The sequence below is a fragment of the Pholcus phalangioides genome, unplaced genomic scaffold (assembly GCF_987345545.1).
Source record: "Pholcus phalangioides strain wild (caught in Gottingen) unplaced genomic scaffold, Ppha-v1.0 ptg000042l_1, whole genome shotgun sequence".
Lineage (NCBI taxonomy): Eukaryota > Metazoa > Arthropoda > Arachnida > Araneae > Pholcidae > Pholcus > Pholcus phalangioides.
The window spans coordinates 32,274,761-32,298,484 of record NW_028301628.1 but is presented as its reverse complement, the minus strand read 5'-3'; the positions used below and the strand labels follow the sequence as shown (position 1 = coordinate 32,298,484).

Below are 23,724 nucleotides of genomic sequence, written 5' to 3'. Positions count from 1 at the left end.
AAGTAAACTACGTACCACATATTTTTTTATGAAGTAGGATTTCTTGAGATTTTCAGTAGGGGGGTCACTAAAGTATTACGTCAGCATTGAGGGGGTTTCGGATTTGCTGACTTTTGATGACAAGTGGGGAGGGGCGGGGGTTTGAAGGTTGTTTACGTCATCAACCACCCTTTTTGAAGATATGAAATATTCTAAGCTGCTGACAAAATTTTGCTGACAAGAAGGGGGGGGGGGGGTCAGTGTTTGCTGACTTTTTCTTTTTTCGGGGGAGGGGGGTCAAAAATGGCTAAAAATCTGCTTACGTAATACTTGAATGGCCCTAGGTGCAAGGCAAGAGAGATAGGAAAATGTATCCCATTGAGAAACCAGCTTTACTAATCAAGTATCTGGGATTGTTATTGGGAAAATTAAAAGGCATTTAGGGGGGACGAGATATCTCGTCAATAGCGGTGAGATGGTTAAAAATCTGTATATAATGCGAGGAGTTTTGTCTTTTTTTAAATGAATTTGAAATTTGTCGACCGCAAGAAGTTTTGAAAACATCCTTAGAACAAAAACTGATAAAAATCGATGTCGGTGTATTGAAATAAAATATTTTTAAACCCGAAAATTTCGGTTCTCATATCACTGATATATATTCAGAAAAGAAATAGAACCTACATTACCTTGAGGTTGGATATTTCTTCTCTGAGTTCTCTGATGATGTCCTCCTTGACTTGCAACTCTTTCCTGGTGAGGCTGAGCTCGCGCCTGAGTCTCTTGGCTTCCAACTTCTGGAGCTTCAACGATATCCTCACTTGGGATGGAGTCAGAGGCTCCTCGTCCGAATGGGCCGCAGTTTCTTCCAGCACGAAGTTTGACGTCGGTGGCGTCACAGAACCCGACTTTTCCTGTTGCACGACCACGACGTCTTTCGGGACGAGATCCGAGTCTTCCTGTTGATCACTGACTGATTTCTTGACGACTTGCAACCACCTGTTCATTCGGTTGAGCCCGCGTTGCAGAGGCGCATCCATTGCGATGTTTTTTGGGTTTTTTTTTGGTCCTTGTTGGTCCGTTCTCACCCCTCACTCGTTGCCGAGCTCTTTCCACTAACTAACTAACCGTCGGGTGATCCCTTTGGAGACAGTTCTTGCACTGACTGTTGGATTCGCGCGCTTTTTTGCTTTCTCTGGCCGGAGCTTACCTCAGGGTACCGACATCTACCGGCTGTTTCCTTGACAACTACGCATCGCTTGTTGCTGCCACTCCACCTCCTCTGTAATCCACCATCTCTATCTGTGACATCATCTCTCCGACCGAGCATATTTGTAATATTTTGTTGCAGAAGCACGTGATTTCTCCCTGCCCATATCAGCTGGATTCATCCGATTTTGTCACCAATTTCCTCAAGAATCTACCGAGTCTAACTAAGCCATGAAATAAGAAATGTTTATGCATGAAGACCAGAACTTGTAATCAATGGTAAAAAGGAAAATTAACTAAAAAAATAAGATATTTATCTTTCCAAAGAAAAACTGGTATCTTATCTTTGGCTAAAAAATTGATTTGCCGTTGCTCCGTCTATTGCTCTATATTAGAATACCGCATCATTAGTCAAGCTAAGTTGATATTATCATGTCAAAAAGAAGTTTTGAGGTTTTTCGGATCCTTCAAGCTAGACAGAGATGCTTTTATAAAATATTAAACATACAGGGTGGTACTGAAATCCGGACCTGTTTTGAAGAGAGAAAAAAAAATTAAGGAAGAGCTGTTTCAGGTAGAGACATACGATTTAAAGAATTTGAAAAGAAGGTTCCAAAGTTTGTCTTTTACTTATTGCAAAATTTCTACATGAGCACCTTTAGTGTCGAGGAGGATGTCAAGTCTTTATACGGGGCCGGATTAACCATTCAGCAAAATAAGCAAGTGCTTAGGGCGTCAGTACTAAAGGGGCACCACAAAAATATATCAAATGGTATTTTTTTTAATGTACAATTTTTTTTCAACATCGATCATCCGATCAAGATCCTAAAATTTTACGAACACTTGGTTGTATAGTTGAAGATCATTATCACTAGAATGGCACGAAAGATGAGAAACTAATAATATTGCAAACTAGACCAGATTATTTTGCTGAGTTTTTGATTCCAAAATTTTCATGAAGTACTCCCAGGACTGTCTTAACATTATCATACACCCACACACAAAGCGATTTTTCTGAGAGAGGCACTACTGCCTGGCTAAAAATTCCTACCTACCTATTTGCATATTTACTCTTGAAAATCATAACCAAATCTAATTGTCACTTGACACCCCGGTCCAGAAGTGTCCAGATGGGCCCATGCAGTAAACCAAGTTCTACAGCATAAGGACATGATTTTTGTAGGTCATTAGTGGATCAACTGTGTAGTTTGATCTATAGAAGTAAAAGAAAGGCTATCAGGTGTAAATTACAAACTTGAGAATGTATCTAAAAAAAATACCCAATATATAACGGTGATTCGTCATAAATAAGATACCTACTGGCAGGGCCGCAACTGGATACTTGATTAGCCAGGGCAACCACTCATTTAGCCACCCCCCTCGTAATGCTGAAGGATAGGTTGAATGGTGAAATTTGCGCCCCCTTTTGTGATGCTCCCGGAGCACCAGACTCGCCTGCTCCCCCCTCCCCACTACTTGCGGCCCTGCCTATTGGGAATATTATGGCCATTCTAACATTCAATGGTTTCTCCTTGGTGGGTGTATTGTTACGGCCTTTATGTCATCAACCGTTCGTCGCAGTGGTATGGTTCTAATTTTAAAAATTCTCAAAAATGTGACCAGAAATCACCTTGTACGAGTTTTGAAGATGAAAATACAGTGTACACAAAATAAAAAAATTTGAATTTTTATACGCTCTCTCTCCCCCCCCCCCCCTCCCCCGTCATCTAACTTCCAATAAGACAGCTGTCGCTCTTTCTCTTCTGAGCCAAAGGAACATACACTGGTGTAAGAAATTAAGAGAATTTGCAGACTTGGTCGATTATCTGTAGAACTACTGTACCGATTTTAATGAAATTTGATATGTACATACATTGATACAATACAAAACAAATAACCATTCAATAATTGTAATACACACGCATGATCGTGCGTAACACTCGTTGGAGTCGGAAGGTATGCAACAGCGGTTGCAGAATAAACAAAAAAAATGGGTTAATGGGGGTATGGTCCCCCATTACAGGTCTCGCAGCGTGATTTCATACTTGAAATAAGACAGTTTATCATTTCCTGTGGCAATTGGTCCCACTCGTTCAGCAACGCTGTTTTCATTCCCTGGATGGTTCCCGGAGGGGGGTTGCGAGTTGCAATTGCCCTCCCCAGAGCGTCCTAGACATGCTCTATAGGGTTAAGGTCTGGAGATCTGGCTGGCCAATCCATCCGGCGAATATCCTCACTCTCTAGAAAATCGTCGAGCAGAAGAGCTCTATGTGGCCTCGCGTTATCATCCATTAAAATGAACTCAGGGCCAACTGCACCCCTAAAAAGGCAAACATAGGGCTCCAAGACCTCATCCCTATCCCTCACACCAGTCACGGTGACTCTTTCAAAGACATGGAGAGGTGTGCGGCCATCCAACATGATGCCTGCCCGGACCATTAAACCTCCTCCGCCATAATGGTCGATTTCGCGGACATTGGAGGGTAGGTAGCGGGTCCCTGGTTCTCTCCATATGAACGTACGGCGAGAATCGGTGCTTAGGCTGAACCGGGACTCATCAGTGCAGAGAACGGTCGCCCATTGATCCATACTCCAATCTCTATGCTCTCTCCTGTCCGTAGAAGTGAGCGGGACGCAAACAGTAGGTCTTCTTGCAAGCAACCATCTCTCATGAAGTCTTTTGGAAACAGTCACCCTTGATACACGGGTTCCTGTGACTGCATACAAGTCACGAGAGAGCTGTAGCACTCCTGTTACGCCTCGCTATAATCGACAAATGGCGATATTCTCTGGCCGCCGTGGCTCTTAGGCAATCTTGCCCAGGCTTTCTCTCGATGGATCCGGTATCCTGGAACTGTTTCCATAAGTTACACACGACGCTGGGCGTTAAATTGAACTCTCTACAAATCTGGACTTGAGATTGGCCTGCTTCTAGCCTCCCCACAATTCGCCATCTCATTCCATCATCTAAATGTTGGTGGTTACTAATTTTTATTGTTACAATTTTAAATTAACCGATTGCTGCAAAATAACACCAAGAAATTCGCCGAGGTGTGCTAGCGAACGAAATGCGTCTTAACTTACGCGCGCTTATAAAGCCTGTTTCTCCTCTGGCTCCACCTACACACACGTGTACGCTTACGTATTTGACGTACAAGATTTGCATTTTTGTCTAGAAGCAGGGGTTTTACATTCAGTTCAGTTCTTTTCATGAGATTCGATAAAATATGCAAATTCTCTTAATTTATTTCACCAGTGTATTACATGTTTTTAACTGCATTATTCCTTGAGATATTGAAATTCAAAAATTGGAGACAGGTCCAGATTTAGGAGAATTTCGCGGCCCAATGCAAAAAAAAAAATTTTGTCCCCCCCCCCTCCTTCTAAAAAAAATTGTATGTAGTTGCTCCCCGACTCACAAACTTTTCGAGTTACGAACGTAAATCTTGAAGGGGAAATTTTTTTCACAAAGAACGCACTCATTTTTTTTTTCATTATTCCAGGAACGCGTTGATAGTCTGGATCGTAATCGAACACGATCCATTGAGAGGGAACGGCATTTAAATTAATTTTACACAATTCATAAATTATTAATAATAATTAGCGCGTGGTCCACCTGCTGACACTTCATCGCGGCTCGAACCATATTGAACAGACATAAATTTTGTCATATTTTTAAAGCGCTTCTTCATCTCTTTATCAAATATACGTTGCAATTCGATAACTTTGATCATTTTTCGAATTTTTTTTGTTGCTGTTTTTGTGAAATTAATGTAAATTAATAGAAATAAAGGAATCAAGTACTGGAATTCCATGTCCCCCACAAGGGTGGGGCTGACAGGTAGGATCGACTTAAGAACATCATGGGCCCAGAGCCAAGGGATTTTTTGGAAGCCCTACCTGAAAAAGTCAACTACGTCTCGTTTTTCTGAGGCACCTCTTCTCTTGAGGTCCTTCGGGCACGGCCCGGGGGGGGGGGGGAGGCATGCGTTAAGACGGCACTGCCGAAGGTTCGCACCAGGCGTCCTCCTTTTTCAGTTTTGAATCTGGTAACCCTATCTGAAGACCACATAATCCGTGTTTTAACTTATTTGTTCGATCATCCATATTGTCCGAATGTTTTTGTGGAAAGAAATAATTATTATTTCTACATAGAAAAATCGATTATTGCAAATGTACGAATTTTGTTACCGGAATTTTCGTCTCATAAAAAAATTTTATGCCAAAAAATAACAGAACTCTCTTTCTTTCATCATCGCATGAGTTGCCTGAAATTTAGAGATTAGATGGCAGCACCAACAGTATCAAGCCTGCATCGAACTTATATTACTGAAGAGAGTATGACGTCAGCGGTCTCCACCTTGGCAGTGCTGAAAACTGTGTCCCCGAACATCTCCGTCGGAACATCACATGACTCGGTGAAAACAAACACAATACCCCGTTATTTTCTTATGGCATCCACAGGAATTTAAAACAATAAATGAAAGAAATAATTTCAGCATCGATGAGATAATTCCAGAATTAATGAAAGAAAACATTCTAGAATTAATGTAAGAGATAATTTCAGCATTGATAAAAGTGATAATTTCAGCATTAATGAAAGAGATAATTTCAGCATTAATGAAAGAGATAATTTCATCATTATTGAAACAGATAATAATAAAATTAATGAAAGAGATAATTTCATCATTATTGAAACAGATAATAATAAAATTAATGAAAGATAATTTCAGAATGAAGGGAGAGAGAGATAGTTCCAAAATTAATGAAAGATAATTTCAAAATTAATGAAAAGGAGATAATTTCAAAATTAATGAAAAGGAGATAATTTCAAAATTAATGAAAAGGAGATAATTTCAAAATTAAAGAAAAGGAGATAATTTCAAAATTAAAGAAAAAGAGATAATTTCAAAATTAATGAAAGACCCAATTCCAGAATTACTGAGATATAATTTCAGAATCAATGAAAGAAATAATTTCAGAATTATTGAAAGAAACAAATCCAGAACTGATGAAAGCAATTATTCCAGAAGTAATGAAAGAAATAATAATTAATAAAAGAAATAATTCCAGAATTAATGAAGGAAAATTTCAGATGAGCATTAATGAAAGAGATAATAATAAAATTAATGAAAGATAATTCCAGAATGAAGGAAAGATATAATTCCAAAATTAATGAGATACAATTTCAGAATCAAAGAAAGAAATAACTCCAGCATTAATTAAAAAAGAAATAATTTCAGCATTAATGAAAGAAAAAAATCCAGAATTGATGAAAGTAATTACTCCAGAAGTAATGAAAGAAATAATAATCAATAAATATTTGCAGAATTAATGAAAGAAAATTTAACAAATAATGAAGAAAAATTTAACAAATAATGAAGAAAAATTTAACAAATAATGAAGAAAAATTTAACAAATAATGAAGAAAAATTTAACAAATAATGAAGAAAAATTTAACAAATAATGAAGAAAAATTGAAGAATTGATAAAAGAAAAATTATTCCACATTAATGAAAGAAATGATCCCAGTATTAATGAAATAAATAACAATCTTTTTTCATCTCTCTTTAGATGAGTTCTTCTCTCTATCCTTTTTTTAAATCTTTAAAACCCAATATTTAGAGCCCGAACTGTACGTTTCTATGGAAAAATTGCCAGGCGGGAACTTTGTTTTCGCCGAGTCACGCCTCACATTTGATGTCGCTGCAATCGCGGCGGCTGGATGCTCCCTCCAGTAATATATAATCTCTGTCGTCTGCTTCTCTCCATGTTACTTGTTTTGGGCGTCTCCTTGTGTCCTGAAAAAATTACTGAACTGGCAGTTCAAACTTCCAGTTCTGTTTGCAAGCGTAGCTTGTAGGGAACCGAACAAACCGTCTGTCGTCTGCTCATTAAGAGATTCTTTGTTTTGGACGTCTCCTTATGCTCAAATAAAATAACCGAACTTTCAGTTTGAATTTCCAGTTCAGTTTATGAGCTTTGCTTACAAGGAACTGAGCGGAATAAAGAATATAGTTTTTTACTTCAAATTTCATCATCACCACATAAGTCACTTTTATATTTCAGACTAGATGGCAGCACATTACTATAAAGTGGGCTGTGGAAAAATTCACTTTTACGATATCACCTCTCTTCTGCTTGTGTGGAGGTCCTTTGTTTTGAATGTCGTCTCGGATGAGCCGTTAAAACCCAAAACGGCTCCGTGATATGATTGGCTGCCGATGATGTAACAAAAATGAATGGGTTACCGGCTGCAAGGGATTTGGTGAAGAAAGTGGCAGTACATGGTTGGCGTCGAAATTTCATTTTGTTTATGCTTTCCTTCTTCGGTGATCGTACCGCCATTTTTCCCTCACGTTTTGCGCTTGTTTTTTCTCGGGTTTTTAATTCGTAATTGTCATTCCATGACGAAAATAAACGGCCAACAAACAATACATTCTCTTTCGACTACTGTTGATGCGTTCAGAACGTGAAAGCACTCGGCTCAACATTCTTCGCAATCATCGGATTGAAAGCTATTGACATGAAATTGAATGCGAGGAGCATGTATTCTCATCGATCCTCTGGGTGAGTTGATTCGTTTGTTAAAATTATTCGTAATAAAGTGTCGAACCTCGATTTAACGAATTGTGTAAAACCGGCATTTCCATACCTTAAATTGAGAAAATTGTTTTATCGGGAGGGGAGGGGAGGGGGTGACATTATTAATGCAGATATATGCGCAGAAACTTCCTAAAATTCCTTGAATCAAAGAAATCGTGATACGACCATCATTAAAATTGCTGGGCAGGGGCGTTCTAAGAGCATCACGGGCCCCAGAGGCGTACGCAGTGCCGGGGGGGGGGGCCTTCCCAAACCGACCAAAAATGAGGGACCCCCACCAGGACAAATTGTTGCCCACCAATTGCCATGCTTACTGTCCAATTTAAACCGGATCTCAGTCATGCTGCTCTCAGGCTGTGGGGGCGGGGGGGGGGGGGCGAGCGACCCCACACGCTGGGGTGGTCCCATGCATTAAGATGACACTGGCATCAAAGTTACAGTAGCCTATTTCCTGCATTAGCTGGTATGCCTTAAAAATTAGGGGAGAATCCAGCTTATTGAAATTTGTAGTCTAGTCCATTTCCAGCATGCGGGAAAACCAAGGTTCAATGACGATATCATGATACATTTAAAAAATTGATTTCAATTTATATTGAATAAATAAGCTAATTAGAATGAAATACTGGTTTTTCCACTATAGGAAACATTGAAGAATTGGGTAGTGATAAAAACGTGGTCGTTATAACGCTTGTTCACTGTATTTCCATTAATTCATTTAATCTATGTAAACATATCTTTAGTATCTGATATATTTCTTAAATTATATGTTTGTTTGCGTGTAAAGCAAACACAAAGCTAAAACATTTTTTTTTTGTTCGCCCCACCATGAAATCACCAGTGGCGACAACTTTAAAATGACTGAAAATGGAAATTACGCCAGAACCTTAACCCTTTAAGCGGTTTTTAAAATGTTCCTGATGTGCATCGCAATTGCCACTTATGTTTATGAAAGTGTGCTAAAAGAACCCGAAATATTTCGGGGTGACCAAAATAAAGTAGATCAAGTTTAACAAGATATCTCAAGATTGCCGCTGGAAGGGTTTACTGTGATTTTTGTGGGGCCAAGTGTGATTTTGCTGCTCCCACCACTAGAATTTGATTAATGATTTTGCAACTGTGTTTTTTCCCCATGTGAAATTAGTAGCCTTCTGAATTTTGTGACCCCCCCCCCCCAGTTCTGGCCCTGAGTTGTGTTTTTTAAATACACGATTTTCTTTTTTTGTAGATTTTGATCTTTGGAAAGGCAGTCAAAATATTTCTATCAAAAGCAGCATCAGAATGATACAAAATGAATGTGGAAGACCTTTGTCTGTCATAGGTCAGGAAATTTCGCCAGCAGATGCACTAGCCATAGAGGTTGCAAAAGTCAGGGTAGCGGAAAGATGAATGTCTAGTGTCCTGCTGAAATAATATTATTTGAAAGTTGAGGAATCAAAGTACGGCACTGGCAAAGTCACTTTGGGCAAACCTTTGGCTCTTACCAAAGCAGAGAGGTAAGAAATTGTGATTCTTCCCCCTTCCTTAATGCATCTTTTCTAGTTATTGAGCTTATACCTCTATATTTAATGACATGTTGGTAGCAATGAAGTCATTAGCACGCTAACCTACATTTTTCTATATTCAATTGTGCCTTCTTTTTTTTTCAAAAATGTTATAGCCATGAAAACTACAGAAACAATCTAAAAATCAATGTTGTATTCGAAATAGTATCATGGCCCCCCTCCACCAGGGGAGCACCTCGAGCTTAACTGCGGCCTGGGTGCAAAGCCTTGTGTGCTGCTCCTAAAGAAAACTCTTGCGAGAGAGGCTGAAATTAGGGTTTCTAAATTCCTGACATTTTTGAGCCTCCGGGAACAGGATATTGTATTTCCAGACAATTTGGGAAATCACTTATTTACGGTGGAACCCTGTTTATATAACTAATTTATAATACTTTCTCATTTATCCGATTAGGTTTAGCCTCAATCATTCTCTATACTTTTTTTTAAAAAAGTTATGTTTCATTTGTGCATCATATAACTTCAACTACACTACGTTTTCACTCCGATTTGAATCCCAAATTTTGGTAAAAGTATCATTTCACTCAATTAATGTACATGGGAATTTTTTGAAATCTCACTTAACAACATATTGTGTATGTAAAACACTGCAATTAGACAAATACTTAGATTTTTATACACCTTAGGTTTTGGTTTATGACACTTAATAATAAATGGCAAAATATAATAAAATTTTGCAATGATACAGTCAATAGATTTTTAGAAATTGTGTTTTAAACCCAAGTAAAATGTCAGAAATAACATTCTTCATAAAACGCCATTAAAATTTTCATTCACAGATTACTTGATGTAAAAACCAGGGTTGGGTCAAAAGACATAAGTGTCAAAAACTGGTTTGAACCTTCAAAATCTTAAATGAATGCTTTTGGATAATGTTTTGAACACAATAAGTATATAACATTATGAAAAACACTTTCGTATGTTTCATTTTATCTACACTACTGATTACCTGTGTTCAATTTACTTAGCAAAGTGGAGCTGTTTATTCAAAATATGTGTGATAGGAGATCAGGGATAGGTTTCTTACCTCAGAAATTAGCTCAGTATTAAAACAGTCAAAAACTTACTGATGTCAAATAGTTTTTATTAACCTGATAGATAGGTTGAATAACAAAACGCTTTTATGTAGATTAACATGTTTTTATATTTTGAATTGTAGTTACTGACCACAAAATATCTATTTTGATATTTTAAATTTTCTGATCTACCCACAAAATTTTATTCCATATAAAATTTCTCGTGTAGCATCTGTTAATACACTAATTGTGCTCATTTATTCTCACCTAAAAATTTTATATCTTAGGTCATATAAATCCAGAGTTTTAACAAGTATTTTTAATCAAAGAACTGGCAGGACATGATGCCCATTGCATATTTAGATACAGCTTCAGTCAAAAAAAACCATTGCATTATAAATGCTAGTAAATATACCATATCATAGTAAAAAAACTTATCCTTACTCATGCACTAAGTTACAAGAGTTTCTTAAGCATCATATACAAGCCAGCACTGCCAAATTAGAGAAAATTTTAGTCTTACAATTTATTATTTTGATTGCTAGATATATTCTAATGTTATGCACGATAAGGGTATCGCTTTGAATATCAGTGATTATTTAGATAATTTAATAATAACAGAAAACAACATTACATATATGATGTAAAAGAACTTTTTTAAATACCTCTCTGTTATGAAAAGAGTACAGCAGATGATTTATATCAATACACATATATAAGCAGTTAAAGAAATTTTATAGGATCAAGAATCATCTTGGATTGAAGAATATTGAATCATTCCATAGTTTTTCGTTCAGCATTTATGCTATGCTTTATTAAAAAGTATATTTATTAAAAGTGTATTTGTAAGAAAGAAAACATATATTGTCCAAAATAATTCTTTAGAGTAGAAAGTTATTTTACAATCATATTAAGTATTTATTCTTTGTATAACAGTCACTTTGAACATTACATGTAATTAACATGTGCATTTCCAATGAGAATTTTTATATTGAAAAGCAATATTTGAGGTTTTTGATGTGAATGTTTAAACCGTCAAAAACTTGCCAATCCTGGTAAAAATTCAACTCTAAAGTGGGCATAGCTTCGGTTCTAAGCGTCAAAGGCCTGGTTTGGAATCACAAAAAATGGGGCTTTCATAAAAAATGAAGAAAAAAACAAACCAATATTTTTTTCTTCCAAAATGTGGACTCGTATAGTTTCTGATAACAATAACCAATTGATAACTATAGCCGAAAGATACCCAGAAGCCAAATGATGATCTTGAGTCCTACTTGGTCAAACAGGGTACATGAAAACAGGGCAACTTCATTTTACATATAGCTCAGGGCTTGACAAATCTCAGTCGACGTGATGATTATAAAATGGGTAAATGGTCGCCTGAAATTCATGCAATTGTTAAAATGGAGTCTAAGGGTGGCACAAAATTTTGTGATTTTATTGCAGTGTGCCTTTCAACATCAGGAGGAGTCATTAAGTCTCTGAAAAGTCGAAAAACATTATTTAGGACTGTTTTGAGGAAAAATCATGCTGGGTTTTTTTTCCCTTTAAGCTAAAATCTTTTTTTTTTAATTCAGTCGTGTTTAATTTATGTACTGTATGTGTTCTATAGATCCCTCGAGACAATCTTTCAAGCAAAAACTGGATTTGGATAATTGATTGAGAATTTGAAGTTTCTTTTTTTGATCTTACCTTTTGTGTGCCTGCATTGCCAGAAGTTCATTACAAAAGCAGCTTCACACGTCCATGGATTATAGCAGCTAACAATATTCAGATAGCCTATCGATGTCATGTGCAAGCAAAAATCATCATCCAGAATACAGAAATGTTTGTCAATGGGGGGGTGGGGGTGTTGTATTTTTTAATCTCCTACAAAAGTATGGTTAAACCTCAGCTTCTAAATGCAAAAAAAAAAAGATAACAAAAGCCATAAGTCCTGATAACTATCAATGAACTTTTGCCTATGCTACAATATTGGTCCATTCTATATTTTATATTAGTGATTGATAGCAATATCCAAATGATAGCATTATGCATGATTTCAATAAACCGCGTCTACTGTATTGTGTAAGAAGAATTTTGGCCTCCTCCAATACCCTCCACCTGCCTTGTCAGCAAAATTTTAAATATATTATAATAATGATTTCAAATATTTTCAGAAAAAAATATTACAAAAGAAAACACCTTTTACGTGCTATTGTAATCATTTAAATCATTTTTTTAAAGGTTGGTAACAAAGTTTGTAGCACGTTTTTTATTCCATGCATGATGCTAAGGTAAAAATGGGGTTTCACCTGTTCTGCCATCTTTTTAAAACTATCCCATCTCTTTTGGAACACCATCTGTATGCTCACCGTCCTTGCTTGAGTTAAAAACCTATTCCCAGCATCAGTCCTCGCTTGGGAAATTTCCCTGTTGTGGCCTTTCAGTTTGTATTTGTATTATTAATTGTTAAATGAATGTTTTTTCATCATAACTGCTTGTCTAGTATTTTACAATTGTTTTCATTCTCTTTTCAGATAAAATGAAAGCTGGGGTCTTTCTCCACAAAACACTAGATGATATCAGATTCATTAGTTTCAGTTCTGGAAAGGAAACATTTAATCACCAAAAAGACAGCATTCAAAAGGAGTTTGACACTTTTATGCTAAGAAAGTAGAAATGATCGAAAGTTTAGAAAGTCCTTTGCATGTGCATAGTGGCTGCAATCATACGTATTGTAAATGAACATTAGTTGATATTTTTTCATCAATAAATACTTCAATTTCAATTTATTTTGTGATTTATTTACGAAAATGATGTGAAATTTTCATTGAACTTCTCAAGACTTGCTAGGATTTGGAGCGGAGGTGCTTTTGAACTTTTTCTAAACAAGTCTGATTCCTATCCTTTGTTACTGTATTAATTTATATTCACCAGCTTATGAATTTTGATATTCGAGAAGTGGAAAGATGTTTTGAATGACATTGAATTTTGAAAATATAAAGGTATTTGGGTATTGCTTTTTTGGCAATAATGGTAGCCTATACAAAAAAAAATTTTATTACCCTTTCAGACCTTGAATTCAATAATAACACACCTACAATCCTTGAAGTCAGGGCTGAACTCACTAATTTAAAAAAAAAAATCTGCAGCGAGAAAAAGTTTACCACATTTGTGCTTTCTGGGATCCAAGTCAATTAGCTTGAGAAAAACGACAGTGACACAATATTTCTTGCACTGTCTTTACAGCAGGGGGCCACTAACTCTTTTCCCATAATATTTAGTGCAAAGCAATGTAAAAACAATAGGTTGCTTGTTTTCCCATCCAAGCCATCATTTCTCTAGTGATTAAAGCACAAAACTTGGGTGAAACCTGATAATACGAGCGCATACAAACAAATGAAATTTTGAATAGCTCAATTTATTTGTGCAGTATTTCCAATACTTCAAGTGTAAAACCAAAGCATAGAAAGACTGGCACCGAAGAATTTAATTTGATAGTTTGTTGTTCGAACAACATTTCATTTTGTGTCAACGTCTCTTTTCCAGCAATTAAAAAAATCTGCCAAATTACTGATCTCCCCGTTGGTCTCTGCTCAGTAGCGTACGCAGGATTTTCTTAAGGAGAGGTGCTCATTTTTTTTCACTGCAAAAAAAAAAAACACTGATAGCTTGGGGAGGGCATATAGGTTCCCTGAGCACCCACTCCCCCCCCCCTGCGTAGGCTTCTGTTTGGGGGTTTTGAACCCCATCTTGCGTACGTCAGCGGTTCTGCGCTTTTTTTTTCAGTATGTTGCACATTAGTACAGCACACTCAGTATATATATAATGATGAAAACTAAAAATATGAACATATAATAAATAAAAAATTATGAAAATTTAGAATTGTAAGAGATACATTATTAAAATCTAATATGAGAGTTAATTATAACCCCATTGTTGAAAATTTAGAATGAAAGAAATACGCAATTGAAAATTTATGACAAGTAATTATAAAATTGTATTTTTGAAAAAAATTTTGAGAATCGGTAAAAGCCTTCAATTGTCCATCAGTGCCGGGAGGGGGGTCCATCCCCTCAAAACCTAAGAAAATGACAGAGATATATGTTATAACATGGTACATTCGTTTGCTCTCTATTACTCTGTCCCCTCCCCTCAGAAATAAATTTCTGGACAGGGCCGCAACTATAGATGCTTAGTTAGCCGATGCAAGCACGCATTTTGGTGCCTCGTCCTTCTAATATTGAAGGTGGGGTTAATAGATTATATTTGAGCCCCCTCTGGTCCGGGGCACCAAATCTGTTTGCTGCCCTGGTCCTGGGGTCCATTTGATCTAGTGGCTCTCTTATTGTTACAACACTATACTGATAAGAATCATGGCGAAACTTTTTTCGCTTATAAGCTTGGAAGTGAAAAAAGTTTAGTCCGTGTGATCACACGGACCAACTGGAATCTTGCCATTGACCCTTCGCTTCAACATTACTGTAATGCAAGGATACTTAATCTTTAGGAGAGCGCGGGCCACTTCCTCATTGATTTGAAAATGTGTCACGGTCCACTTAGTTCATGTGGAGATATACCGTGGGCCACTTGAGTGATCTGGAGCTGAGCCACGGGTAACGAGTAATATGTGGAACTGCACCGCAGGCCGCTTACGTGCTCTGGAACTGTGCCGCACATCACTTAAGTGATCTGTAAATATGTCGTGGGTCACTTGACTGATTTGTAAATGTGTCGCGGGCCACTTGAGCGATGTGAACTGTTCCAAAGTCCCCTTAAGTGATCTAAAATGTGCCGCGGATCACTAAAATGATCTGGAAATGTGTCGGGTTCGCTCAAGTGTTCTAGACCATGCCGCAGGTAAGTGATCTGTGTATATGTCGCGGGTCACTTGAGTGATTGATGTTAAACTGTTCCTAGAGCCATTCAAGTTCTCTGTAAATGTGCCACGGACCGTTTAAGTGTGCTCTGGAACTGTGCGGCGGTCACTCAAGTGATCTGAAAATTTTTACAAAATTAAGTTTGAGGTCGCAGGCCACATCAGATAAGTCCGAGGACCACAGTTGGCCACGGTTCGAGCATGTATGAAACAACAGCACAGTAGTATTGAATGCAACCAATATCTCAAAACGAGAAATTTCATGGATGGGAAATTTTCATTAGAATTAAAAATTCACGGTTTGAAAAAAAAAATTTTCTCTCGAAGACGAAAATCCACAAAATGAGTATTTTTACTAGAAATGACGTGATAACGGGGGAAATTTTGCAATTTTCTGAGTTCTACGTAATTTTGTCTCGTAAAATACAGATTACATGGTCATATGATTTCCAGATACAGTTCTGTTTTGAAAGATAGCAACATAAGGTCATCTTGGCGACTTGTTTCTAAGATGGAAAAGTATAATTTCTTGCCAAATATGATAAACTAATGAAACCACGTTAGTACGTTTATACTGACGTCACTCCCTCATCAGCCAATCATATCACTGAGCCGTTTTGGGTTTTAACGGCTCGTGTCAAAACTCTACTCACCTTGAAATTCGTTGCATATTCTTGAAAACTCTACCGAGTCTAACTAAGCCATGAAATAAGAAATGTTTATGCATGAAGACCAGAACTTGTAATTAATGGTAAAAAGGAAAATTAACTAAAAAAAATAAGATAATTATCTTTCCAAAAAAAAACTGGTATCTTATCTTTGGCTAAAAAATTGATTTGCCGTTGCTCCGTCTATTGCTCTATATTAGAATACCGCATCATTAGTCAAGCTAAGTTGATATTATCATGTCAAAAAGAAGTTTTGAGGTTTTTCGATTCCTTCAAGCTAGACAGAGATGCTTTTATAAAATATTAAACATACAGGGTGGTACAGAAATGGTGTTTGGAATAATAAATATGCTTTTTTAACAGCAGGGCGCAAATTATATGATTAAAGGGATTTTAAGGATATGAAATGGATAAAAAAATGATATGTTTGTATTATGGCTATTGTGCGTGTGTAGATAGAATAGCGATAAAAAAAACAGCATGGATTTGTTCATGATATCTCATCATCATATATATGACATTTGAATTGCAGTAACATGTGAAATTATTGCTGAGTTGTATTAAAAAACTTATAATAGCATAAAAATGCTGTATAAAAAAATTGATTAAGAATTTTAAAAAAAACTAAAAACAGTTAGTTAAAATAAGCATAAAACGTAATTTAAACACAGAGATTTATAATGAAAAGTTGTAATTGATGGAGAAATATTTCTGGTCGTGGTCTTGGTGTAAAATCGTATGGTCACAACGATATATGTTACACAACGATGTGTATCATAATAATATTATGATCATTAATTATGATTTATTAACAACTAACTATAATAATCAGCGTTGCCCACGTTTTCACAACATACTGGGAGCACTGAATTAGTGACAAACCATTGTAAAGGAATAAACATGTCTGAGGCGCATTGTTAGGGAACCGCGGTAAACAAAGTAAACATTCCTAAAGTCATTGTTGAGGCCCAAGAACCGTTGTTGCCCGACAATTTCGGGCATTTGACCTGTTTTGATGAACTTTTACAATAGCCCATCGTTCAAGTCGGGTCCTGTTTCGTTTACTAGTATATGTAAAATTTGGTAATGATAGATCTGAAATTATGGATTTGTGTGTGTGTACAGAGAACATATACAACAGACAGACACACGTAAAATCAATTTTATATACAATATATACATACTTGTATGGATATGACTAAGGAGCCGGATATGCTCATGGAGGTAGATATGGTTTGAATTATGGAGCCGGCTTATGGCGCGGAATATGGACCTGGTTATGTACATGGTCTTGGTTATTAAAAAAAAGGTTTAGTTATCGCTGAAATGGTCAAAACAAGTTTTGGGTTATTGAAGTCGTCTTGCGGTAATCTTAAATTTTTTCTTCGTTGCTTCTCCATGATGAATGGATCAGAAAAAATTATTAATTGATACATCACATCTTATGAATTTTTGCAAGAAACTTTTTCGAATTTATTTAAGTTTTAGATGCATTTGCAGTTCCCTTAAAGAACCATTTTTCCCCTTTCTTTTTTTCTCTTATTAGTCCCAGCAAATTCTGATTTGTTTTCGCTACCGATCCCTAGTGTACTATTCGCAGAAAATGAGAACGCTTGTTAAGACCAGTCGAGATTTACAAATCATTCTTTTTGAGTTTCCTGTGCACCTTTCAAATTTTACTCAATTTAAGCATTTAAAACTTCATTCTGTGTTCATTTTTTCAAGCAATTTTCTAAATCGGTGACTGCTGTTTAAAATTTGAGGTATGATCCTTTAGAAGTATTTCGTTAAAAATCTAAATTTTTTTCAGAGTGAAGCATCTTGAGTTTGAAACTAAAAAGACAAAAACAAAAAAAAAAAACATCTGAGGTATGATTTGAAGTTTTCATTCAGTGTTTAAGCTCAAATAATCTGTGGATATCAAAGCATTAATCTGCCATTTTTAAAGAAATTTTCTCAAATTCAAATTTTCAGTATTGGTTCTATTTCTTCGTTTCGATGAAAGAAAATTATGCTTTGTTGAAATTCGTGCTTGAATATATCAATATCGGGATGTGTGCATTTTGAATCAAGGGTTGTTAGGTTTTTATTTTGTGTTTTTCATGTTGCTCTTTCCCGTTATATCCCCGTGGTATACAACTTCATTGCTCCCAGTGTAATTATTGTATAGGTGGCGCATCTCTTTAATACAGATTTTTTCCCTCAAACAAATAAATAAAATTGTACAGATTGTTGACCTTGGCTTGGGCCGTAGGCCGGTATTACACTATAAAAGTTTGGTAAAAGTCCTTTTGTAAAACTTGAAAAATGCAGCCAATAAGATCACCGGTTGCATTTTCCTAAGATGTAACCAATAATCTTATTGGTTGGATTTTTCAAGTTTTATGAAAGGGATTTTATCAAACTTTTATAGTGTAATACCGGCCTTACACACACTCGTTAGTTTATAAAACTCGTATTGTCCAACATATGCTACAGGGAGACAGACAAACCAGGCAGACGAAATATTGTGAACAGATTAGAGACTTTGTTTCCCCATATTATTATCAATGAAGTAAAGACAATGATCATAATAGCATGTTCTGTTATAAATTATTTGTTTTTCTTCGATTTATTATAAACTTTTCAAGAGATGAGTAGTTTTCGATAAAAGTCTGTATGTAATTTTATGTCTTTGTGGAAACTCCCGCAAAATAGTTTTCTTATTTTTAATATTTTTGCTCAAAAGAATATTCTTTGAATCTTTTCTTTCAATTTTTTGTGTTATTTCCTTTATCTCGCTGATTTAAAGTGCAAAGAAGGAAAAAAATTTGATTTATACCATCAGTTTTTTTTTTTTCTCCCAGAGGTGCATCCTTCTGCGTCAAATCTAGTCACTTGCCTAGGGGTGTGTGTGTGCTCCCTGCGACACTCCTGTTTTATGAGGTTGTGCCTCGTTTTCAAATATGCACTTTTATGTGAGTACGTGTGTGTGTGTGTGTCTGTTGCGTGAGTGTCCAAATATTTGCATGTCTGTGTCTTTGAAACTGCCTGAAGTTAATAGCTTTTGTTTTTGTTTATAGTTTTCCCCACAGATATTAATTGTTAATAGCTTTGCAATTGTTACCTCGGCTGGGAAAAAAAATAAACTCATCTTCTCCGTTCTTGGAAGGTTTTTCTCCCCCCTTTAAAAATAATTGCTGTTGTTGAAAGTTATTCAAAATGTTTATTTTAAGTATTTTGACGATTTTTTTTGCATGTTATATTATGGTTTGTTATTTTGATCTAATTCAATATTTTGTGATGCGTTTTCTCGTTTACGTAACTGCCTCACGTGAGATTTTTGCTTGCCTGGTATTGATTAGTGAGGGTATTGATTAGTGAGGGATGGATTGATTATACCTGTGTGTTCTTTGTGTACGTACTTCTCCCAGCCTTAAAATAGTTTGTTCTACCACAATCTATATAGATCTGTTTAATTTCACGTTGAATGCAGTTTTCGTATTAATTTTGTTTTAACTGCTGTTTTTACATTTTACTATACCCTTTTCATTTAACTACTAATTTTAAGAAGACACCAACGAATGAGGCAAATACACGAAAATACAAAAAGTCCTAATGCATTTCAACACCAATGGGTGCCGTCTTCAGAGGAAAAAATTTAACCACTAGTCACGCTGACCGAGTTTCCCACTTGGGTTGAATACCAAATCTTCACGCTCGGTTGCTCAACGGAAAAAGTACGTCTGTTCACTTCAAACGTCGTGGTAAGAATGAAGCCGATAAAATGAGAAGGGCACGACGTTCAATAGCTTATTGGAGATACGTGGACGACACTTTTGTGCTTTGGGACGGCTCTAAAGATGACTTGGAACAATTGTTACGTGTTATGAATGGCATAGACCCCCATGTTCAATTCACAGCCGAATTTGAAACTAACAATCAACTCTCTTTCTTGGACGTATTAGTAACTAAACAGAAATCACAGTTCCAAACCTCGGTCTATCGTAAGCCTTTCGCGGTCTTATTACCAGCTCATTTCAGATCCTGTCATCACATGCAACAGAAACTTTCGGCATTTCGTACTTTTGTAGCGAGAGAATTTAACATCCGTTCATATCGGAACACATTAGACCACGAACTAGAAACCAACAGAGCAATTGCGAAAGACAGGGGGTTCACCACCAAGATCGTTGACGAAATAAGTAGAAAAATTCTTGAACCACTTTAGAAAATATTACAGAGACCACTCAAAGAAAGTGTAGTCATACCTTACGATCCAATACTCTCATTGAAGATCAAACCGATTCTTAAAAAGTTTAATCTAACAACCATAGATGTGCCCACTGAAAACTTTGGTTTCATGCCCCCTAAAGATGCTATACCGCAGAATGGTAGCCAACAATGGGGCATTTATTACATTCCATGTGGTGATTGCTCCTTGCATTATGGGTCACTCTTTTCATTATTTATACGTTTACACATGCTTTATATCACTCTTTTGGTCATTCACATGCTTTCAGACTCTCTAGGTCAGTGTTTCTTAACCACCGGGCCTTAACATTAGTCACACCGGGCCGTGAGTGATTCGCAGTTTCATTTTTCCCGTCAATTTTTCGTTAGTTGGGTGTATGACTGGACCTTTCATTTACACAAAAGAAATTTACGGGGGAAGCGAGCTTCCAAAGGTTGAGAACCACTGCTTAGGTCACGGTTTTGGTCATTCACATGCTTGCACACGCTCTAGGTCACTCACTGACCTGGTCCTTCGCTCGGTAGGTCATTCTTTTGGTCATTCACATTCCTGCACACGCTCTAGTTCATTCACGGAGCTGGTCCTTCGCTCTGCAGGTCACTCTTTTGGTCATTCACATGCTTGCACACACTCTAGGTCACTCACTGACCTGGTTCTTCGCTCTCTGTCTTTTTTTTTTTTTGGTTTTGGTCATTCACACGCTTGCTCCAGCTCTAAGTCACTCTTTTGCTCACTCCCGTTCTTGCAAACTCTCTAGGTCACATTTTGATCGCCCAATGATCTATTCACTAGCTGTCTGGACAGATGCGGATTTATTGAGGGTTATACAGGGAGACCCATAAAATCAAGATTAAATGAACACGCTCGCTGTGTTAAGAATCAGGAATGTGAAAAATCGACCATCGCCGCTCACTGATGGCAAGAGGGCCATAGATTCAAATTCCAAGATGCGAGAATTTTACACAAAGTCAGATACACAGTTGATTTAGATTTCCACGAAGGCACACCCAGAATTTCTACAAAGTGGCTCCAGGAATACTGACTTCAGACACTTCCACTGGCCACCAAAATCCCCAGACATGAACATTATTGAACATATCTGGGATGCCTTGCAACGTGCTGTTCAGAAGAGATCTCCACCCCCTCTTACTCCTACGGATTTACGGATAGCCCTGCAGGATTCATGGTGTCAGTTACCTCCAGCACTACTTCAGACATTAGTCGAGTCCATGCCACGTCGTGTTGCGGCACTTCTGCGTGCTCGCGGGGGCCCTACACGATTTTAAGCAGGTGTACCAGTTTTTTTGGCTCTTCAGTGTATATATAGAGAGCAATAGAAAAAACAAATTTTGTAGATTTTATAGCTTTACAACTTTTTGCTAATCAAGTGGGGGAGGAGAAGTTGTTCTTCCTTGCCAAAAACAGGAAAAAAAAAATGTTGCGAGAGTTTCTGACGGTGGTTCTACTTTTTGCGTCCTTTTTGAGTGTTCCTTTCGACTTGTGCGTTTCTGCAAAAGCGGCAGAAGACATTTTTGCGGAGCTGCTTTGGGAAAAGCATGCCTGTCCACCAGTGCCCGAGAAATAATATATTGCCTCTGTGTCACCATGTAAAGCACATAATGAATGAATGTCTTTTAAGTGTTTGTCGTGTGAATATTTTTTTTTCTTTATTTTAATTTTTTTTCTTTTCACGGCAGCTCCTGCTATTTAAAAAAAGGTAAAAAAAAAAAATCTCGTGCTCTCCCTGTTCTTTTTTTTTCCATGTTCTAGAACAATTACTGCTCAAATTTTGATGTGGTTTGATGTTTTGTGTGTCTCGATATTCTGTCGTCGTAGGTTAGCTGCGTAGGTCTTGCGTTTCCAATAGAAGAATAAATTACCTTATCAAAAATATATTCGAAATACTAACAGTGAATTATAGTAGATTTTTTGTCCAAGAGAGCCGCCAATCGTCATGTAATGCACACTTTCATGTGCATTCTGTTTCTTCGTTTAATAAATTTGTCAGTCATGTTAATAATTTTCTGATGCGTTATTTCTTTATATTAATGACGACTCATTTTTTTTAAATGCAATAAATATGTGCAGTGCATTTTCGGCTGTTCCTCTTTTTCCTCCTTACGTTGAATTATCGCATTACGCAAAAGTATATTGTGGAAACTAATCTGAATAATATTTTCTTTTCCTTTTCGAATAACAGTGAATTAAGGAAAGAACAGTCTAAATTGCTGTAATGCGACATTATATTAATTTAACTTGTGCGTAATTTAATTTAAAGCATGATTATAAGCTGGAATTTTCCCCTTAATGTTTCACTTGCTGCTATGAGATTGGTATTTTCAATGTGATATCACTCTGCTGTTGACTGACCTGATAGTTAAGTAGACCCACAGTTAAATAGTAGTAGTAGTACGACGGCCATCTGTGCAAAACTCGCAATGTTGCTTTTATCCTTCAGGTATTTTTATACTCATAGTCAATATCGTAGCATACCATGAAATCTGCCTTGATTCGGAAATCACAGGATTATCTTCCATAGATATTTAACTTTACGTGTGCAAATTTTTAGTTTTTTCTGACCGGTTTTTAGTTTTCAAAATCCATCATTGCAATATGGAAGAGTGAATAACCCTTTGCCTATTAATACTCAGAAGCCACCAACACCCTCCCCCTCATGTTGAGGCATGATGATGATGCCCGTAAATCAACAGAAAAAGGCAAATACGTGGAAAATTTTAGAATTTCTAATGCATAGCTGCCAACTTTTGAAAATGAAAATTAGGGAGATTTTCGCGCGGACTCGTATTTTATACTAAACTCAATAACCAGTCCCTAATAAATACAAAAGGGATTTTTCCAAATGAAATAAGGATTTTCCACACATAAAAGTTAAAACGTAGGGAATAAAATCCCTACGCAAAAAACAAGTGAAATTGGAAGGCAAAACTTCAATGGTGATCTAAAAAAATATTGTGTTCAATCAGAAACGATGTGAGTAAACATTATGCGCGAATGACCCCAAAATCATCGGAAGATGAAGGGAAAAACGCATCAATTTTTGAAGACTGACTTTTTTTTGTGATACTTGATGTTTTTTTGATTTCACATGGGTGATGATGTCAGTCTTTCCACCATGACCGATGTTTATGCCCTTAACACAACTTGTACAAAAATAAAAAGTCGGCCTTTTTTCTGGAACGTTTAATGAAAGGAAACTTCATCGGAATAAGTATCTTTAAAATTGACAATATTTTTTTGCATATCAGTATTCATGTTTTGTTATCGCACGTACGTAACTTCAACAAAACAGGAAGTTTTGACCACATGCGCATCACTATAATCTTCAATTATTATCCAGGACTATTGGCTGCTAAGTTACTTCCCGGCACGATAAGACAAACAAGTTTTCTTGTTACCACATGAGAGGGTTTGTAAAACTTCCTTAAAAAAGGAATTTCCCACTATTCCCCCCCCCCCCCATTTACGACGTGTGACGTCATTTCGAAAGGGGAAAAAAACAGTGGCGAAAGACTTTTTGCCCCACAAGAAATTCCTTAGGGATTGTTTTCATAAGCGGAGATTCTTTTTAAATGAA

At 36.7% G+C, this 23,724-nt stretch overlaps 1 protein-coding gene and 1 long non-coding RNA gene across 3 annotated transcripts in view; one reads left to right on the top strand and one right to left on the bottom strand.

Annotated features, from left to right (window-relative positions):
* LOC149064902 (cGMP-dependent protein kinase, isozyme 1-like) overlaps nucleotides 1-1,104 on the bottom strand; it is a 209,588-nt gene extending 208,484 nt beyond the window's left edge. For both annotated transcript variants that reach the window (XM_089254836.1, XM_089254837.1), the window contains exon 1: nucleotides 666-1,104. In XM_089254836.1, the coding sequence (XP_089110962.1) occupies nucleotides 666-1,016 (351 nt within the window). In that variant the 5' untranslated portion in view covers nucleotides 1,017-1,104. The remainder of the gene's footprint in view (nucleotides 1-665) is intronic.
* A 6,417-nt stretch (nucleotides 1,105-7,521) lies between these two features.
* On the top strand, nucleotides 7,522-13,136 carry LOC149064901 (uncharacterized). Its single transcript, XR_016195738.1, has 3 exons — nucleotides 7,522-7,755; nucleotides 9,017-9,284; nucleotides 12,886-13,136. It is a non-coding gene; the product is annotated as an uncharacterized LOC149064901 (long non-coding RNA).
* Nucleotides 13,137-23,724: the final 10,588 nt, after the last annotated feature.